The following is a 16,504-nucleotide window of genomic DNA, read 5'->3' on the forward strand; positions in this document are numbered from 1 at the left end:
CACTGGCTGTTATCTCCGAGTCTGTAAAGTTACAAGGCTGCTGCTTCAAATTCCGACCTTCAGAAGCTATGATTCAAAGTCTTCTCACTTAAGCATTATGTTAATGAATGCAGTTTCTAACCTGACCAAAATAATTTGTTACAAAATATTATTTTTGTAAAAACTGTAGAATTATATTGCACTTTTTCCTTATTTTCTTGATCTCAAAAAATTCCTTTTAAATTACTGATAAAATCAGTGATACTACTAATATTAACAGTAATATTCCTTGTAATGTTTGCAAATACTTATTTGTTTATGTAAAATAAGTATTAGAGTAATATAATACTTTAATTATTTTCATTTCTTTTATTTGTTAATCATATCAGTTCTATGAACATTTTACATTGATTTTTATAATCTGTGTAATATTTACACTTGTTTTTGATAACTGTATTAAAACATTTCACATATTTACAATGAAATTGTTTAACATATTTGTAACTGAAGTCTTGACACGGTACAGGTCAGGGCTGATTCATCGCTGACAGCCTGACCTCGATGGCGGGAGTCAACACTTGCATGCAGTTCCGCTTCCTACTATATCATTAGCACGGTTCTTACGGAAGCTAGGAAATATAAACTCTTACAGTCTACATATTACTAATTAGACGATACATTTCTCGAAAAGAGAGTGGCTTATAAACATATGGAATATCTCTCTCTCTCTCTCTCTCTCTCTCTCTCTCTCTCTCTCTCTCTCTCTCTCTCTCTCTCACTTTTGATACTAATATTCAGCAATGATATTTGTGGCTTTAGCAAATAGATAATTCATTAAACAGACAATCACCATTTATATTTGAATCCAATTTATCCAAATAACTAAACATAATATTGCTGTTATTTTTATAATTTTGTTCCTAGTAAGTTAGTAACACTGTTGGTAATACATGATTTCTTTCCCTTTATTTGCTTAAAATTCTACTTCAGTTATAATGATAATTAGAAAATGCATATACACAAAATGTGACAGACAAAGAAGTAGTATTGAAAATGTTCTTTTGTCACACCCTACAAAATTCTGGCAGCTATAAAATTGGCACTGCATCCCTGTGTCTACAAGATCACTTGAAAGTCCCTCTATCTCGACAGCCAGACATCAAGGAATGGTCACCAACAGATCTTTGTTCTGCATTAGGTGCTGCAGTTCTTCATTCAGAGGGGGGAGACCCACATGAAGGCCCCTCTGATGTGCATTCAATCTACCTCAAAGCCCCACCTCTGGGGCAAGTAAAGTTCGGCCAAAGCTTCACTGAGGTTCCACAGAGAACATTCAACCTGTTCCCTGCAGACCTCTTGAGCTAGGAGAGAATAAGGAAGCACCAAGGGAATGAGGCCTTGCAGCAAACTTCCTGAGGTGCACTTAATCCCAGTCTGCAGTGAGTAAGAATGAGACAGGTTTAGGCAGTTCCAAGAACTCCCTTACCCTCATAACGAGCTCAAGAAAGGGGGAAGGAATCTTATCTGCCAAACTGTCTCATCCCTGAGTGTGGCTTTTGTCAAGACTGATCCTTCACTGCCAGTGAGGTTAAGGGATAACATGTACCTACAACCTGGCTGTGGTACTAGAGCCTATCCTGACTTCCTTTGTTGAGGCATAACTTATCAAGGTACACCCCAACATCCTCTGAAGATGCAGAACCATAGAACACATTCCCATATCCTCTACTGTTGAGGGATGGCTCATCCCAACAGCCTGACTCTCCACTGTGTTACTGGGACCACCATGACAACCTCTGTCAGAGCATAATCTTATGGGGGTACCCCTCACAACCCATGTCAGGGAGGAACCTGAAAGCCTAGTCCCTTATTCTCCACTGATAAGGAATGGCTCATACTAAAAACTTGAGTCACATGCAGCCCAGCTTCTACTGTTGGGGCAGAATTGACCAGGAACCCTCACACTGACGTCCAAAGTCAGGGCAGAACCCAACACCCAAACTCTACTGATAAGGGATGGCCCTAACTAGCAGCCAGATTTTCTGCAGTATCTCTGTGGCAGCCCACCAGAAGTACCACTAACTGCTCTGGAAGCTGGTGCCATTACATAAAGGGGTATGGACAAAAAGTAAATTTACCCATATGGCCCCAATAACTCCAGATAGCTAGGCAGCACACAGGCCTGCTTCCTCAACGGCTCCAAAAGGTGGAAGAAAAATGTCTAAAAAGATACAGGGGATGAGGGATATTCCCTATGAAGAGAGACCAAGGAAACTCAATTAGTATTCCTTAGAGATATAGATTAAGAGGAGACCTGATAGAAGTATTGAAGTGGTGTAAGGGTTATAACAAAGGGGACATGAGCAAAGTTCTTAGGATTAGTAGTGGGGATAGGACCAAAAATAATGGGTTTTAAGCTTGAGAAATTCAGGTTTAGTAGGGAAATGGGAAGAAACAGGTTTTCAAACAGTGGTTGATGAGTGGAATGGAGTCAGTAGTCATGTAGTCAGTGTTGAGTCAATAGGAAGCTTTAAAAGAAGATTAGATAAATTTATGGATGAGGATGATAGATGGAATTAGGTAGCTTTGCTCATACAGGGACTGGCACGTATAGGCCTGGCGGCCTCTTGCAGCTTCCCTCTTCTTATGTTCTTATGTTCTGAAACCAGAACATGGAGACTCAGAAAGAGGAGAAAGCAAACTGAGCTAAGATAGCCTTAACCAAAAGCATGCCAGACCCAAAAGCCTCAAACCGGCAAGTCCACCAGGAACTGGAGGGACCAGGATGATCTAACCGCTGCTTCTTTTCTGAGCCTCTAGATGACTTAGACCATTTCCTACCCTCCTTCATAAAAGCAACATAACCTTAAGATTGAGTCTTCAAAAGGTGTCCACACTCATCATAAATCTTATAATGGTACTGTACCTGCTAAGGTACAAAAAAAAAAAAAACACTTATCCAAAGTTGAAGAAGGAGTAACTCCAAGTGTTAACACCAAAAAATGACTGGATATTCTAAATGGTTACCATGGTGGCTAGCCTCTAAGCAAGCATATGGTGGTAGCTAGGGAAGGAGGAACCATGGAACAATCTCTAAATGAGGTCTTGGTCATTATTTTGTGCTGACATGGAGAAGATAGGCATTGTTTTTGTTCTCTCTGCTATTTCCAAGTTCCAAGTTTTAGCGCAATGTAGTACAGTGGGCACCACTATTCCCTCATATAACCCTCTCTTTGGACTCACACTATGTATTCTACGCTTACATTAATTCCTCAAAATGCATTATTTTTGTCATAATACTCAATACCTAAAAATTTCAACAAAGACAATACTGTAACTTCGAACTGACAGACTAATTCAAAGGATAAAGTAAATGCAATGAAACATTAATATGAAGCTTGTGAACCAAAAATGACATGAAAAAAGGAAAGTCTTGAGAAAACGAATAAATAAGTAATAGAGTTGGATTTAGAAGTTAAGCAACTTCCACTCAATTCTGTTTTATAGTTCCTGTAGGTTCTCTCATCTGCTGACACTTTCCTTACAAGACCTTACAGGTGATAAATGCTTTGATCAGAAGACTTAAGATTAAAAGAAAAGACAAACAAAGAGGAAGTGGATAAAGCACATTAGTCAATAATTGGCTATGATTATAACTGCCTTAGGTCTGTTCACATTCTCTATATATCATAGAAGGTAACCATATATATGAGATAGGCTGGAAATCTCTCTCTAGAGAATCTACACATCACATGGCAAAAAAGCAATGTGTCTATTTTGGCAATGTTTCTCCTGTTTGATTGGATGCTACCAAGCATACAAGAAAATCCAACTGCATAAAAAAGTGCAAACAACCAGAAAGAAACAGGTGGAAAAGAATGCATAGAAACACATATGACATGCAGCTGTAGTCACAATACAATTTAATCTTGAGGTCTTTGGCAAGAAAAACATGCACAACATACTTAAACACACACAAGTGACTTACTTGTTACTACCCAAGACCAACTTTGTATGACATTGATCTAAAAAGTAGTCCACCAGTGTGGATGTAGCTTGATTTATAGACTCTCCCTCATAAAGGTGGAGAGAGCTGGTTCCATTGCTTGCCTCCATCAGTCTGGCCAGGTATCTCACTATATTGTGCTCACCAGATACCTGTGGATGCATCGTGTTCTTAGCATAGTAGCAAACAGATAGGTCACCTCTTTGCATTACTTTACATCTCTTGTCATTAGTAATTAAAAAAAAAAAAAAAAAAAATTGCAAGTCAATAAAATATCTCACTTTTTGGTGGGATAATCCACAGAAATTAAATTACAGGACTGAATTAGGTAAAACCAAAAGCATAGACACATTGTCAACTCATTAGATTTCAGATTAAAGTGCCCAAAACAGACACTTACCTTCTTTTCTTAGTTATTTTCATTAAATATAAAGAAAAGCAGTGTACTTTTGTGATAACTCACCTGAGTGGCAGCCAAGGGTGCTACAGAGAGTGTGGGAAGAAGAGTAGCTGGGGAGTCACCCACTTGCCTCCACACAAGGGTGATGCAGACTTGACTCTGACTACGGTCAGCACCAACTCCTGATCCCCAGAACTGCTGTAGCTTCTCAGATATCTCCTACATTCATAACATTACAAATCAAACATTAGTCACATATTTTAGAATAAAGTTATTTAATTCTGTGCATAATTTTGTGTAAAGAATGAAACCTTTGATTAAATATATCTGCAAAATAATTGGGCAGGCATTACTCACCTTCACAGTGGAGTGGCAATGAACTTTGAGGCAAATTGGGAACTGAGCAGAAAGAGCAATTGCCAGCGCCCGAAGGCTATAGGGAGGCCTGCGTGGGTCTGCATACACCACCACATCATGAAGGCTCCCAAGCTGAGGACCACCTGAGGGAACATAAGTAAACAGTTAATTGAATGTGGTTCAATTTATCTTGTTAATCTTTCTTCATTTGAGATGCAAAAATATCTACACCTTCCCACTATTCATAATAAATGTGCTCTGGAAATCTTGATAGGCCACAACTATTGTATACATACATTTGGCAGTGCTGCCTGATCATGTGATAATTAATTATAATAGTTGAAAATATTATCTACTTATTTTTGTTTTTAACATGTTTACAGTTTTTGTCTATTCATGTTTTCAACTACTTGTCTTATTTTACACTAATTACATTGATAATATCATGAAAGACTGAAAACTTTTCATTATAGTAATTAAGCTTTAGTGGACAGTATTAATATAATAATTTATTGCTTGTAGTGTCAAGATGGAAGTGAAAAGTGGAAGTAAATCATCATGTCAAGGTGTGTGCTCTTAATAATAATAGACTGAAAAAATTAACATTTCATATTTCATTAGTTAAGGTAATTTGGAGTTTCTGCTCCTCTGTTGCAGGAACTCCTTTGGAAATGGATATTTATACAAGATGATATCATAAAAGACATGATACTATAGCTTCTGGTATTTCCCCACTACATTGTTATATTTTGCCTTCATATTTGGAATAACTTTTGATTTCAAAAGCTTTCTATAAAGCTTCTAAGACTATAAAAACCATTATTAAAAGAGATGATAATAGTAATTTTTTAACCATTATATTTCAAAATTTCTTAGTATATGATTTGCTCATTTTGACACAAGACCTGAAGAACCAAAAAAAAAGAATAACCAGCCTTTCTAATCTGTTTCTTCATCCTCATACAAACACAAAAAGAATGCTATATTGATGGTGGACCCAAATGATCTCATTTTGCTTGGTCACAAAACATTCACTATGATTCAGTGTTCAAATGTTTTCCAAACAATCTAGTGATTGACTCACCTGTGAGTTGTGTGGTGACAGCGTGAACAGAACCTTCCAAAGTGACACCCATTTTTGAGGCAATGCTGGCAACTTTGGCTTGCAGGGCTGACAACTTTTCTAAAATTAGCTCCTGTCGCTTGCTCAGAGCATTTACTGAAGGAACTCCATACCGATCTCCAGCAGTCTCTCCACTAAACCTGGTGATTTAGCTTCATTACCTATGTGCATACTGATCAGCTGTAGTGAAGTCCCATTCCAATATAAGTCATCACTACAAATAATAACTACACACTTCTCAAAGACACTGCAATACAGCAACTGTGTTTTTTCACAATGTATCAATTAGCACAACAAAATTGTTTCCTCATATTAAATATCTAAGGTAATTTTTTTTTTAACTTTAGTTGAATATGGTTATCACTTTTAGAAAGTATGAATATTCAATGATCAAAAAGCCATTTCACATATCATGCAAGATTGCCCTAGTTTTGAACTAGATCTAGCAACACCTACCAACCTCTTTATATACATCTTGAACAACCATGCTGGCTGAGAGGTCTTTAACCCTGCCAAACATGTGGCTTGGCACACTTAAGCTGGTGTGGGTAGGCACAATAAACAAGTTCAGTGCAGAAGACACCTTACACACACAAAGATGCCAACACTTAGTGAGTATGTACCATTGTGAACAAAGAAAACTGTGCTGATGTGACTTTAAAAGCTCAAGAAGCAGCTTCCTAGTGAAATTAGTATTTAAAATCCCTGGTGGACATAAATCAAATAATAAGAATGCAAAAAACAATTTTATTAATAAATATACAACAATTTTGCAATGAATCAACATAAAAACTTAAAACATTCATATCAAATTCAAACAAAATTAAAAATAAGTAACTTTAGAACCGTGAAAATTGTCCTTAGATGAGAGAGAGGGAGAGAGAGAGAGAGAGAGAGAGAGAGAGAGAGAGAGAGAGAGAGAGAGAGAGAGAGAGAGAGAGAGAGAGAGAGAGAGAGAGAGAGAGAGAGAGAGAGAGAGAAACTGCCAATACACAAAGGCCCCTTACAAAAAACATCAAAGCTTCGATAAGGCCAGTGTACAGACCCTCACTGCCAGTACTTCCACACAATCATTCATCTGCATTAAGTATTATGGCAACAGTCACTAGTAAGCTGCTTCATGTATTCTGAGCTTGAACAATGGATATGTTTAACATGCTTCATTACAAAAATTAAATATCTGGTTTTACTAGTTCTTGTACTTACCCATGTGAAAACAGCAGCATAAAATACTATATACATAACCTTAGAATAAACACATAAACACCCATTTGCAAGGCACTACATGAACACAGTTTGTCATCATTTCCAAGACCTAAAACAATTCTAGAAGTGCAATACATTTACAAGCACTGGTTGAAAAATATTCAAGTAGAAACTTTACTGATACATTCAGCTTCTTTAATCCCAAGACACAAAATGTCCCACAAGGATAGGTTATCTCATAATCACAGGAAAAAAAACTTATTTCAAATATAGTCTAATATCTAGATACTTTCCTTGCGAGTGCAAACATGCACGTCTCTGGTAACTACAAAAGAATGCAGTATATCCACTCTTAAATTTCAAATTTTTTTTTTTATCAATAATTTTATAACTTTCTGCATCATCAATGGAAAATTTGATAGACTAAGCCACCATAAGACTCAGCCAAGCCCTGCTTTACATTCATATAATCTAAAATCTTGCTAATATAATTTCCATGTGCATACAAAATGCATCCATCATTTTTCAATGCACTTTTTGTAGATTTCTACATAGAATTTTCTGTATTTATAATTTTGATAGTAAATAAAACTTCATGCTCTACTGACATCTGCAGAAGATCATCACTATTTTCAAGTACAACAGAGTTAAGTCTATAAACTGTTTCATTTACAGACTCAAAAATATAAAAATGTGATGGTACTACTTAATACCAACAAAACATAGTCAGTGACATTGTGATAAATGGATACTGTCATTTTATGCAAGCATTCTGCTCACTGCTGAAGCAATCGTGAAGATGAGAGGCCATGGCTGTTCAAACCAAAGCAAACTTCAATCAGAAGTCAAGGAGATTTCAGCTAAGCTATCATGTGTTGTGTACCTCAATATTCAAATAGAGGTAATAGCAGCAATAAATTTCCTAGAGATGCTAAATTATGGAAACAATGGATAGCTGCTGTTTAGAGAGACAAGTGGCATCCAGTAGTGGCCAGATGTGTGTCTCAGGCAATTCATAAAGCATGACTATGTTGCTACCACCACTCTAGGTAAGTTATATTGAAAGTTCTATTGACCATGTTAGAGGCTTGTTTAGGATGTGCAGTCAGATCTGCAGCATACATAGTGTGTTTTGGTTTGACCAGCTATGACCATTCTCACCAAGTCACTCTAGTTGCAGATTTCCAATTAAGAGTTATTTCTATATACTACAAAGTTATTCTACGACATCTGGTATTTTCACTGGCATAGACTTGCTACTTATGATTTATGCTGTTGGCATTAATAAGTTTCATTTGTATAGTGTACCTGCTCAAAACAATGGATGATCAAAACACTCCTAATATTCCATAAGCAAGAGAGAAGTACCTAAGGTATCTGCTTCCATGTATACAATACAATCTTACCTGTGTTATCAATCAGATGTAATGATGTATTTTTAAAATGCTAAATGCACTGATATGTATTTAGTGTGGCTCTATAAAAAAATATAAGAAAAAGTAAAATTGTTTGCAACTTGAGACTCACTCCTACCTGGTGATGGTCAATTCTCAGAAATTTTCCATTAAAAAACCAATGGATGAGTGAATACACAAATTAAAGTTTAAGTCACGATTTCACATTTAAAAGAAAAGTCAACTTTTTTTCACAACCAGATAAGTGTAGATATGAAAAAAAAACTTTGAACTTTCTTTCATACTTCATAACACCTTAATCTGGTTAAGCTGGATAAAATCAATACTCTCCAGGCAATGTAAGTGCAGCTCAATGAACAAGTAAAAGATTAAGATACTGATAGTTATTCATGCAGAGACTACTGACAATTTATGTGGGAATTGTCCATTTAAATGTTTATATGCAACTACTGTAATGAGTATTTGTTTGCCTCAGATTAACAAATATGCCAATATTTCTTTCATTTTATGACTTTACGAGTTACATACTATTGTTGTTTTAAAAGGCTTTCAATAAGTCAACTACGCTGGATGATCATTACTTGAAATAAAATCACAAGGAATCAACTAATTCCTGGTAACCTATATATTCTAGTCCCCCATAGCACACACAGCACCCAGAAAAGATAAAACAACAAATATGATGTTGTTTTAAACTGGAGCAACTGTGTTTAAGACCTGTGCACTTAACACAACTGTAGTACATAAGTGGACCACTTCAGCAGAAGATACAATACTGTAAAAAGAGGGTAATGGTGAAGGCCTACTTGTCAATGGTGCAGACTGGGTTATCAAGGATCAGCTCCATCTTGACCCGAGGACCCACAAGTTCTCTGATGCTGTTGATGCCGTACATGATCATGGCTGGCCTGTGAGAGTAAGAAAAAAAGAACCTCTTGACATTAGGGGAGAGAGAGAGAGAGAGAGAGAGAGAGAGAGAGAGAGAGAGAGAGAGAGAGAGAGAGAGAGAGAGAGAGAGAGAGAGAGAGAGAGAGAGAGAGAGAGAGAGAGAGAGAGAGAGAGAGAAATTCTAACAATTTCTCACTATAAAATAGATATATGCCTTGTGATTAAACTTATCTTTGATTATCACAATGCAATATCTTTCAAATGAAGTTATGCTTTGTAAATAAGATATACCTTTTTTCATCTCTATCATCACCTGCAAATTCTTCTAGTGGAGAGTTGTTTGTATTAAATCATTTCATCTTAATCTAGCATGTTCTCAGCCCCTCCCTCCCCCACCAGATAGTGGCTATGACAAGGTGCCATAAGACTGTAGCTCATCAAATGACAAAATGACAGCTGAGAAACACAAATCCAGATAACATAAAAACACTTCAAGATTATATTAGAAACATCCAGCATTCAATGGCTGGTCAAGCTGAGGCAACTCAACATACCACAACCCAAATCAACAGTTTCCACACCTACTGTGTCACTGCACATAACAACTACCTACAGTCAGACTCACCGTGAGATGACCACACAAACTAGAGACTTACATCAAATGGGAAGATATGGACATTAACATACACCCAGGAGAGTTCCTCAAAACTGAACAGGTGAGCATGTTCAGAGTCATTTCCCACTCATCCACAGAAACCTTGTTACTTCAAAAAGACAAAGCAATGCTGCAACTTTGTATCCCTAGTATCACTTGAAGGACTGGAAAGATGGACAAATATGGGCAGGTGTCAGGCTTAACACCAACTCATTTTAGTTTGATCAGGAAATTGCAGCTGTAGCAAGATGACAGAAAAATGTAGAGATTCAAAGATCATGGGCACATGGGCATCCAGTTTTTTATTGAAAATAGAAAGACACCACTTTCTCAGCCCCTTGACCCCAGGTTCAATTTGGTGGATTTTCTTTTTTCTTTTTTTTTTTTATGCAGGAGAAAAGGCCAGCCAAGGGCAATGCAATGTCAAAAAAAAAAAAAAAAAAAAAAAAAAGGATCACTTGAGTGCTGGTTTTCTAAAAGATAAGTAAAGAGTTAACCAGAATTAGGGAGCAAATGTCCTGATACCTATTTAGCTGTTGTATCATAGAGAATCCTTGTTAAAACTAATTTTTCCTGTCTCCATATCTGTAGTTATCTAATTTTAGATTTGCTCACACAAATGACTGTAATCATCTCACTTAGACTATTCTTCAACAGTCTCCTTCTACACTGAATATCTTCGGTCTGTCCTTTACTCATAATCTAAACTGGAAACTTCACATCTCATCTCTTACTAAAACAGCTTCTATAAAGTTAGGCATTCTGAGTTATCTCCACCAGTGTTTCTCTCCCCTACAACTGCTAACTCTGTACAAGGGCCTTATCTGTTCTTGTACAGAGTATTCTTTGCATGTTTAGGGGGTTCCACTCACACAGTTTTATTAGATAGGCTGGAATCAAAAACCTTTTTGTCACATCAACTCCCCTCCTCTGACTGACTATCTTCAGCCTCTTTCTCACTGCCGAAATGTTGCATCTTTCTATCTTCTATCACTATTTTCATGCTAACTGTTCTACTGATCTTGCTAACTGCATGCCTCCCCTTCTCCTGTGGCCTCGCTGCACAAGGCTTTCTTCTTCATCTAACCCCTATTCTGTCCAACTCTCTAATGCAGTTAACCAGTACTCTCAATCATTCATACCTTTCTCAGGTAAACTCTGGAACTCCCTGCCTGCTCTGTATTACCATCTTCCTACAACTTGACTTCTTTTAAGAGGGAAGTTTCAAGACATCTGTCTATGACTTTTGGCTAATTCTCTCTTAATTTTTAAGGGAACTAGCATTCCAAGTGGGCGCTTCTTTTTATCTTGTTGCCTTTTGCCATTTTCCCTTCTTGCATAAAAAAGTGTGTGTGTGTGTGTGTGTGTGTGTGTGTGTGTGTAATTCACTGTTTGATCTGCTGCAGTCTCTGACGAGACAGTCAGACGTTACTCTACGGAACGAGCTCAGAACTCATTATTTCCGATCTTCGGATAGGTCTGAGACCAGGCACACACCACACACCGGGACAACAAGGTCACAACTCCTCGATTTACATCCCGTACCTACTCACTGCTAGGTGAACAGGGGCTACACGTGAAAGGAGACACACCCAAATATCTCCACCCGGCCGGGGAATCGAACCCCGGTCCTCTGGCTTGTGAAGCCAGCGCTCTAACCACTGAGCTACCGGGCCGTGTGTGTGTGTGTGTGTGTGTGTGTGTGTGTTTATGTCTTGGCCTATAGCACCTGTAGGTAACTTGAAGAGTTTTGGAAGCGCAGTTAAGCTTCCACCCATTAGTGACAGAGGCAATTATATTTATAGTGGTACCCTTATTAGGGCCCATATCACCATTCACAGAAGGTACTTGTGCCTTCCATCTCCTGAATCCCCATGTCTCCATGCCAAGTCTGTTCTTCAACATAACAAACAGTCTTTCATAAATATAAAATGTCAGAAACTTTCAAACTCCAACTCCCCTCATGACTTCTGGCATCTGGCCAAAAATATCTCCAGCAAATTTACTTCTTCAACTTTCCCTCCTTTATTTCATCCTGATGGCACCACTGCCATCTCATCTGTCTCTAAAGCTGAACTCTTTTCTCAAATTTTTGCTAACAACTCCACCTTGGATGATTCTGGGCTTGTTCCTCCCTCTCCTCCTCCCTCTGACTATTTCATACCTACAATTAAAGTTCTTCGTAATGATGTTTTCCATGCCCTCACTGGCCTAAACCCCTGAAAGGCCTATGGATCTGATGGGGTCCCTCATATTGTTCTCAAAATATGTGCTTCTGTGCTTGCACCTTGCTTGGCCAAACTCTTTCAAGTATGTCTATCAACTTCTACCTTTCCTTCATGCTGGAAGTTTGCCTATGTTCAGCCTGTTCCTAAAAAGGGTGACCATCCTAATCCCTCAAACTACTATCCTGTAGCTTTAATCTCGTTTGTCGAAAGTTTTTAATCTATCCTCAATAAGAAGATTCTTAAACATGTCACTTCGCAATCTTCTATCCAGTATGGCTTCCATCAAGGTCACTCTACTGGTGATCTTCTGGCTTTCCTTACTGAGTCTTGGTCATCCTCTTTTATAGATTTTGGTGAAACTTTTACTGCCCCATTAGACATATCAAAAGCTTTTGATAGAGTCTAACACAGAGCCTTGATGTCAAAACTGCCCTCCTACAGTTTCTATCCTTCTCTCTGCAACTTCATCTCAAGTTTCCTTTCCAACCTTTCTATTGCAGTCGTGGTAGACAGCCATTGCTCTTCTCCTAAATCTATTAACAGTGGTGTTCCTCAGGGTTCTGTCCTATCACCCACTCTCTTTCTATTATTCATTAATGACCTTCTTAACCAAACTTCTTGCCCTATCCACTCATACACTGATGATACCACCCTACATCTTTCCAAGTCCTTACAGAGATGACCAACCCTTTAGAAAGACAACAGATCAAGCAGGGACGCCACAGAGCGCCTGACTTCTGACCTTTCTAAGATTTCTGATTGGGGCAGAAAAAACTTCGAGTTTTCAATGCCTCAAAAACTCAATTCCTCCATCTATCAACTTGACACAACCTTCTACACAACAATCCCCTCTTCTTCAATAACACTCAACTGTCTCCCTCTTCTACAATGAATATCCTCGGTCTGTCCTTTACTCATAATCTTAACTGGAAACTTCACATCTCATCTCTTGCTAAAACAGCTTCTATGAAGTTATGCCTTTTGCAATGTCTCTGCCAGTTTTTCTAACCCCTCCAACTGCTAACTCTGTACAGGGGCCTTATCCGTCCTTGTATGGAGTACTCTTCGTATGGTTGGGGGGATTCATACAGTTTATTAGATAGGGTGAAATCAAAAGCTTTTCGTCCCATCAACTCACCTCATCTGACTGACTGTCTTCAGCCTCTTTCTCACTGCCGAAATGTTGCATCTCTTTCTATCTTTTATTGCTATTTTCATGCTAATTGCTCTACTGATCTTGCTAACTGCACGCCTCCCCTCCTCCTGTGGCCTCACTGCACGAGGCTTTCTTCTTCCTCTCATCCCTACTCTGTGCAACCCTCTAATACAAGAGTTAACCAGTACTCTCAAGCTTTCATATCTTTCACTGTTAAATTCTGGAACTCCCTACCTGCTTCTGTATTTTCATCCTCCTACAACTTCTTGTAAGAGTGAGGTATCACATTTGTCCCTGGCTTCTGGATGATTCTTTCTGACCTTTTAGGGAACCTGCAGTTCCAGTGGGTCTTTTTTTCTAACATTTTGTTGCCCTTGGCAGCTTCCCCACTTGCATCTTTGATGTAACCACCTAGAACCTGGGTACCATGGTGACATGCAAGTAACTTTAAACCACTCGACAAATGGCAAAGTTTTAAGGCTGTACTTGGTGGGATTTGAACCTACACGTAGATGTCTGCCCGGTCTCATGCTCACCACCTTATCCACTACGCCACTGCCTCCCTTGTGTATTTATCTAGTTGTAGTTTTACAGGGCCTGGGCTTTTTGCTCGTGTGGCCCCGTCTCCATATCTACACTTATCCAATCTTACTTTAATCTGTGTGTGTGTGTGTGTGTGTGTGTGTGTGTGTGTGTGTGTGTGTGTGTGTGTGTGTGTGTGTGTGTGTGTGTGTGTGTGTGTGTGTGTGTGTGTGTGTGTGTGTGTTTCACTGTTTGATCTGCTGCAGTCTCTGACGAGACAGCCAGACGTTACCCTACGGAACGAGCTCAGAGCTCATTATTTCCGATCTTCGGATAGGCCTGACACCAGGCACACACCACTCACTGGGACAACAAGGTCACAACTCCTCGATTTACATCCTGTACCTACTCACTGCTAAGTGAACAGGGGCTACACGTGAAAGGAGACACACCCAAATATCTCCACCCGGCCGGGGAATCGAACCCCGGTCCTCCGGCTTGTGAAGCCAGCGCTCTAACCACTGAGCTACCGGGTATGTGTGTGTGTGTGTGTGTGTGTGTGTGTGTGTGTGTGTGTGTGTGTGTGTGTGTGTGTGTGTGTGTGTGTGTGTGTGTGTGTGTGTGTGTGTGTGTGTGTGTGTGTGTGTGTGTGTGTGTGTGTAATTCACCTCAGTCGCCTGCTGGTCACCCAGCCAGTCTTCCCCATTACGGAGCGAGCTCAGAGCTCATAAACCAATCTTTGGGTACGACTGAGACCACAACACACTCCACACACCAGGAAAGCGAGGTGTGTGTGTGTGTGTGTGTGTGTGTGTGTGTGTGTGTGTGTGTGTGTGTGTGTGTGTGTGTGTGTGTGTGTGTGTGTGTGTGTGTGTATTTACCTAGTTGTAGTTTTACAGGGCCTGAGCTTTATGCTCATGTGGCCCCATCTCCATATCTACACTTATCCAATTTTTCTTTAAAATTATGCACACTCGTTGCTGACACCACTTCTTCACTCTGTGTGTGTGTGTGTGTGTGTGTGTGTGTGTGTGTGTGTGTGTGTGTGTGTGTGTGTGTGTGTGTGTGTGTGTGTGTGTGTGTGTGTGTATTTACCTAGTTGTATTGTAAAGGGTTCAGGCGGGGCTCAGTGTCCTGTCTCCATGTGTCCATTTATCCAATTTTACTTTAAAGTTATGCAAATTCTGTGCTGTAACAACTTCATGTGTGTGTGTGTATTTACCTAGTTGTATTGTACAGGGTTCGAGCAGGGCTCATAGTGTCCTGTCTCCATGTCTCCATTTATCAAATTTTTCTTTAAAGTTATGCATATTATGTGGTGTAACAACTTCATCACTCAATGCATTCCACTTTTCCACCGTTCTATGTAGAAAACTGTATTTTCCAATATCCTTCACACACTGCCTCATCCTAATCTTCTTTACATGTCCTCTTGTCCTAGCTGCTTCTGTAACCAGCACCAAGTCTTCCTTGTCTATCTTTTCAATTCCATCTACTGTTTTATACATTGTTATTACGTCTCCTCATTCTCTTCTAACTTGTAAGGTTGACAGTCCCATTTCCTTCAGCCTTTCTTCATATGTTAGGTCATTTAGTTCCGGCACCATCATTGTAGCTATCTTCTGAATCCGTTCTAATCTTCTTATATCTTTTTTTAGAGCTTGGTGACCACACCACTGCTGCATATTCCAGCTTTGGACGTATCATGCTTGTGATAATTTTTTTCATCATGTCCTTGTCCATGAATTGAAATGCCACTCTTATATCAATCAACATTTTACATGGTAATCCAAATATCTTACTTATGTGTTTTTTGGTGTTCAGATTTTCCTGTATAATAACTCCCAGATCTTTTTTCCTATTTAGTCTTCATTATTTGTTCCTCTCCCATCAAATAGTCCCATACCGGTCTTCTCCTACTCTTTCCTAGTTCCATTACATGACATTTCTTGGTGTTGAACACCAGTTTCCATTTCTTACTCCACTCATAGATTTTGTTTATATCTTCCTGCAACAGCAAATAATCCTTTCAGGTTTTGACTCCTCTTAGCAGCTTTGCATCATCAGCAAACAAATTAATATAACTGTTTACCCCATTGTGAATATTGTTTACATATATCTGGAACATAATGGGGGCTAACACTGACCCTTGTGGCAATCCACTTGTTACTTTACCCCAAGATGCGTATGTATCTCTGATCACAGTTCTCATTTCCCTATCCTTCAAATAATCCCTTATCCAGTCTAACAAAAGTTCCTTGCAGTCCTCCTATGCTCTCTAGTTTCCAAAGTAGTCTGCCGTGAGGGACCTTATCAAAAGCCTCTTTTCATATCCAGGTATACTGTGTCCATGCATCTATCTCTGCTTTCCAGTCCTTCTATTACTCGAGCAGAAACTTAATAAGTTTGACACACATGACCTCCCTGTCCTGAAACCAAATTGTCTGTTCAGTATAACTTGTTTTTCTTTCAGATGTTTAACCCATTTTTCTTTGATAACTATTTCACATAACTTCCCCACAATACTTGTAAGTGACACCAGTCTGTAATCTAATGGCTCAGTTGCCTT

General features: G+C 38.9%; 1 protein-coding gene across 2 annotated transcripts in view; it reads right to left on the reverse strand.

Annotated features, from left to right (window-relative positions):
* Positions 1-16,504, reverse strand: part of LOC123516480 (phenylalanine--tRNA ligase alpha subunit-like) — a 42,735-nt gene that overhangs the window by 13,995 nt on the left and 12,236 nt on the right. For both annotated transcript variants that reach the window (XM_045275823.1, XM_045275824.1), the window contains 5 exons: positions 9,293-9,394; positions 5,827-6,005; positions 4,743-4,885; positions 4,449-4,604; positions 3,968-4,137 (listed from right to left, as the gene is read on the reverse strand). In XM_045275823.1, the coding sequence (XP_045131758.1) occupies positions 3,968-4,137; positions 4,449-4,604; positions 4,743-4,885; positions 5,827-6,005; positions 9,293-9,394 (750 nt within the window). The remainder of the gene's footprint in view (positions 1-3,967; positions 4,138-4,448; positions 4,605-4,742; positions 4,886-5,826; positions 6,006-9,292; positions 9,395-16,504) is intronic.

This window comes from Portunus trituberculatus, chromosome 41 (genome assembly GCF_017591435.1).
Source record: "Portunus trituberculatus isolate SZX2019 chromosome 41, ASM1759143v1, whole genome shotgun sequence".
Taxonomy (NCBI): Eukaryota; Metazoa; Arthropoda; class Malacostraca; order Decapoda; family Portunidae; genus Portunus; species Portunus trituberculatus.